Consider the following 4,720-nt stretch of genomic DNA (forward strand, 5'->3'; position numbering starts at 1 on the left):
TGCCCTATATCTGCCCCTGATTACATTGGCACTTTGGGCCACAGGGTCATAATCTAAGTTCTCACTAAAATGCATAGCTGTGAGGCTGCACAGACATACCTATTAAACCCAGTAGAGGAGCTCAGGGTTGGAGGAGGGCGGGAAGATACCTCTCCACAAGATCCAGATCTTCCAGATCTGCCATGATAGGGGAGAGGCATATCTCCCTACTAGACCCATCCTAGAGCTGCCATGAGGAAAGAGGTGCCCCTTCCTGGGATTCCACCCAGCCTAGCCCTCATCCTCCAAGCTGGGGACAGGTGCTCCTCCCCTGGCCCAGCCTGCTGGAGGTACAATAGCCATAAACCAGCCCTTTCCTTTGCTCCTTTCCAATATAGGAACTGCATTGTGGATGAGACCGATGGTCCATCAAGTCCACGTTCATTTCTCTGACAGTGGCAGCCCCATATCCTCCAGAAGAAGGTATAAGCATGCCGCCAATAGATGGATGTAGGACATTTGACTTGATGGTGATGAAGGTGTCACCCTAACACCAAACAGCTGGAGACTGCCTTTTGCCCTGTAACACATGGGCTACATCTACACTGGCCCCTCTTCCGGAAGGGGCATGTAAATTTCACGAGTCGTCGTAGGGAAATCCGCGGGGGATTTAAATATCCCCTGCGGCATTTAAATAAAAATGTCCGCCGCTTTTTTCCGGCTTTTAAAAAAGCCGGAAAAGAGCGTCTAGACTGGCCCCGATCCTCCGGAAAAAGTGCCTTTGAAGTAGGAATAAGACCCTCCGGAAAAGGGCACTTTTTCCGGAGGATCGGGGCCAGTCTAGACGCTCTTTTCCGGCTTTTTTAAAAGCCGGAAAAAAGCGGCGGACATTTTTATTTAAATGCCGCAGGGGATATTTAAATCCCCCGCGGATTTCCCTACGACGACTCGTGAAATTTACATGCCCCTTCCGGAAGAGGGGCCAGTGTAGACGTAGCCATGGTGTGTACAGGCTTTCCATAATACGGATTTAGCTGTCGCTATTGTTACTGGATGTTCTCACTTTCTATGTAAATGTCAAAGCCTTCCTGATTCTTGTATAGGTCATAGCTTCAAGTACCTGTGCTGGGAATGACTTCTTCAGTCTCATTAGGCATCAAGGGAAGAAAGCATTTGTTTTCTATTTTCAATTTTCCACATTTGACTTGAATTGAATATCTTCTTGATCTTGCGTTATGAGACTGGAAGAACTCATCCTCAATCTACTCTCTGCCAGTCTGAATATTACAGAATTTTCTCATCTCCCCTCTGATTAATGTCCTTTGTAAGGTAACAATCCCAAGATTTTCAACCTCTCTCTATATGGGGTTTTCCCACATTCTTGACCTTTCCTGGACTCTTGTATCATGTGTGAAAAGGGTCCCAGCAGAACACAGAACCCAGACAAGCGTGAAATATTGATTGAACGCATGGCTTTAAATTTTCATGATCCCAATGTTTTGTACAGTTTCTCTGAGTGTTTGTAGTGTCAGCAGGGTTTCACAGATCTGGGTAGCATGATGGTCAGATCCCTATCCTGAGATCATACAGTTAAATTAGAACCTTGGTAGGATTTGGTGGAGTTCAAACTTTTCCATCTGATGGATGTACACTTTGGAATTGTTGACATAGAAGTTCATCTGACATCATGGTATCTGTTCACCATGGTTAGTACCTTCTGAGAACTTCTTTGGATTTGACCACGACTTCAATAGTGCCATCAGTGGTGCCATCTGTAATCTTTGCCATCTCGCTTCACGTCCTCCTTTCTAGATTTTTTAGATATGGAATATTTACTGCACAAAATGCAGTGTAAATGTGTAAACATCCTTGCTGTTCTCTCTCTCTTCCTTCACAGGCACCTTGAGAATCTCTGGGCCCGATCAACACATGAAACAGCTCATGGCATCTTTCAACCTCACCACCTCTGACCCATCAGTGTTCATCCTAATGGGCATCCCTGGCCAGGAATCTGCTCACATCTGGATTGCCATCCCTTTCTGTATCTCCTACATTGTCTGCCTGTTGGGAAATTTGGCAATTGTGTTTCTTGTAGGCAAAGATCAGACCCTGCACAAGCCGATGTACCTGTTGATCTGCATGCTGGCGCTCACAGACATTTGCATAACAAACTTCTTCATGCCAAAGGCACTGTGCATATTTTGGTTCAATTGGAAGGGTATCACAATGAGTGGCTGCCTAACTCAGATGTTCTTCCTTCACACGCTTGCTTTTACGCAGTCAGCCATCTTTGTGACGATGGCCTTTGATCGCTACATTGCCATATGTAACCCTCTGAGATACACCATCATCCTCAGCAATGCACGAGTAGCTAAGCTGGGCCTGGTGGGCTTGTTGAGGTCAGCTCTCATAATGTTGCCTCTGCCCATGTTACTGAGTAGGCAGCCATTCTGTGCCAACCGCACGATCGCCCACACGTACTGTGAGCACATGGCTGTGGCAAAGCTGTCCTGTGGGGATATTACAGTCAGTGGGACATACAGCTTGGTGATAACAGTACTAGTAGTTGGGTTAGACCGGATTCTCATTGTTGTCTCCTTTAGTCTTATCATTAAGGCTATTCACAGAATCTCCTCAAAGAAACCCTCTTGGAAAGCCCTCAACACCTGCACTTCCCACATCTGTGTGATGCTGGCCAGTTACATTCCCGGCTTCTTCACCAGCTTGACACACCGGTTCGGTCAGGGTATCTCTCCCCATATTCACATCATCTTGGCCTGTCTCTATCTCCTTGTCCCCCCCATGCTCAACCCCATCATTTATGGGGTCATAAATAAAGAGCTGCATGGGAAAGTGGGCAAACACATCCACAGAAAGTAATCACAAGGACACAGTGTTGTGTGAGAAGATGGGAAAAAGAATAATTTCCCTGTTAATCAAGGATTTGGCTGAGCTCAGCATTGTGGAAGTACAGAGACCAAGGAGATCCTCGCACCTAGGCTGTGTCTAGACTGGCCACTTTTTCCAGAAAAGCAGCTGCTTTTCCAGAAAAACTTGCCAGCTTTCTACACTGGCCGCTTGAATTTCTGGAAAAGCACTGACGATCTCATGTAAGATTGTCAGTGCTTTTGCGGAAATACTGTGCTGCTCCCATTCGGGCAAAAGTCTTTTTCCGAAAAACTTTTGTGCAAAAGGGCCAGTGTAGACAGCAGAGATTTGTTTTCTGCAAAAAAGCCCCGATCGCGAAAATGGCGATCGGGGCTTTTTTGCAGAAAAGCGCATCTAGATTGGCCACGGACGCTTTTCCGCAAAAAGTGTTTTTGTGGAAAAGTGTCCTGCCAATCTAGACGCGCTTTTCCGAAAATGCTTTTAACGGAAAAATTTTCCGTTAAAAGCATTTCCGGAAAATCATGCCAGTGTAGACGTAGCCCTAATGTCTTGTCACTCTATCACCAAACCCTGCTCTCTCCATTACTCCCTCTCATTTCTCTGATCATCACGCGACTTCTTTCATTGTCATTCATCTGCTCCTATCCCCATAAACCTTGACGCTCATGTCTCTATAATTCCCCAACTTCCTGAAGTCACAGCAGCTTTCTCATCCAGTGTTGCTTTCCATTACTCCCTGGGGCTATGTCTACATGGCAGCATTATTCTGAAATAACTTAGTCCGTGTCTACGCAGGAAGCCGTTATTTCAATATAATGTTGAAATAAAGTCAAGGTAGAGGATTGCTTATTCTGACTCCTGTAACACTCATTTTACAAGAAGAAAGGGAAGTCAGAGGAGGAGTGCTCTAACTCGGACTTCCTGCTGCGTAGAGAACACCAAAAGCTAAAATAAACTATTTTGATTTACGCTATGCAATTGATGTAGCTCAAGCTGCATCGCTTATTTCGGCGTTAGCCCTGCTGTGTAGACATGCCCTGAGTGAACAAAGTTTGCATCCATTTGATAAACAGAAGCTTTCAAATAGCCAAAAGAAAAGTAAGAAATTAAACTGCTGCATTTATTTATCATATGCAGAGTGATCCCTTAAAAAAAGTTACCTGATTTTTTTTGTCCCATTTTTTTCAGGAAAGCCCAAGAGATAAACCAAATAAAGATTAACTTTTCCAAAGTAATTCAACAGAAAAAGTGCACATTAAATGCACTATCATCATTGAATGCAATTAGAAATAAATAATACAATATGTTGTTTTCACTGAATAGACTTTGGTCTACTTTGGGGCTATTTGTAATGCTGTCATTTGCCATTTTTAGTTTGAAAATGCCAACCCTCCACTTGCCAACACTCCATTGGGATAGAAGTACCAGTAGCGGGGATTTGATGTTGATTTTAATTATTATTTCATAGGCTTTTTGTTAATGTGGATTAAGTGCTGCTGGGGTTTATTGCCTTTTTTTTAACTCATATTTGTAGTAGGTATCTAAAGAAAACCACCATTTATTATTGGATGTATAGACTTATGTGTGAATAAAGACTCTCTCTGCTTCTGGAAACAACGTGTTCCAATTTAGGTTGATTTATAGTGAATTTGGGTTATTTGTGCAGTAGAATTTTAGAGAAAGTGAATAAGAAAAAGTTATTTACGTGTTCCCATTACATGAGAAGTAGGGTCACCACATGAAATTAATACATAGCAGGTTTAAAACAAAACAAAAGGGAGTTTTTCTTCATACAGTGCACAGTCAACCTGTGGAACTCCTTGCCAGAGGATGTGGTGAGGACTAGGAGTTT

General features: G+C 43.7%; 1 protein-coding gene across 1 annotated transcript; it reads left to right on the plus strand.

Moving 5' to 3' along the window:
• The first annotated feature begins 1,920 nt into the window (after positions 1–1,920).
• Positions 1,921–2,859, plus strand: LOC112545252 (olfactory receptor 52D1-like). Its single transcript, XM_025182978.3, has one exon. It carries the CDS (start codon positions 1,921–1,923, stop codon positions 2,857–2,859), a length of 939 nt encoding a protein of 312 aa, XP_025038763.3.
• Positions 2,860–4,720: the final 1,861 nt, after the last annotated feature.

This window comes from Pelodiscus sinensis, chromosome 1 (genome assembly GCF_052426305.1).
Source record: "Pelodiscus sinensis isolate ZL-2025 chromosome 1, ASM5242630v1, whole genome shotgun sequence".
NCBI classification, from domain to species: domain Eukaryota; kingdom Metazoa; phylum Chordata; order Testudines; family Trionychidae; genus Pelodiscus; species Pelodiscus sinensis.

Bases quoted from the DNA above. Each gene is read 5' to 3' on its own strand.
- LOC112545252 (XM_025182978.3), top strand. From the start codon at position 1,921: ATGGCATCTTTCAACCTCACCACCTCTGACCCATCAGTGTTCATCCTA.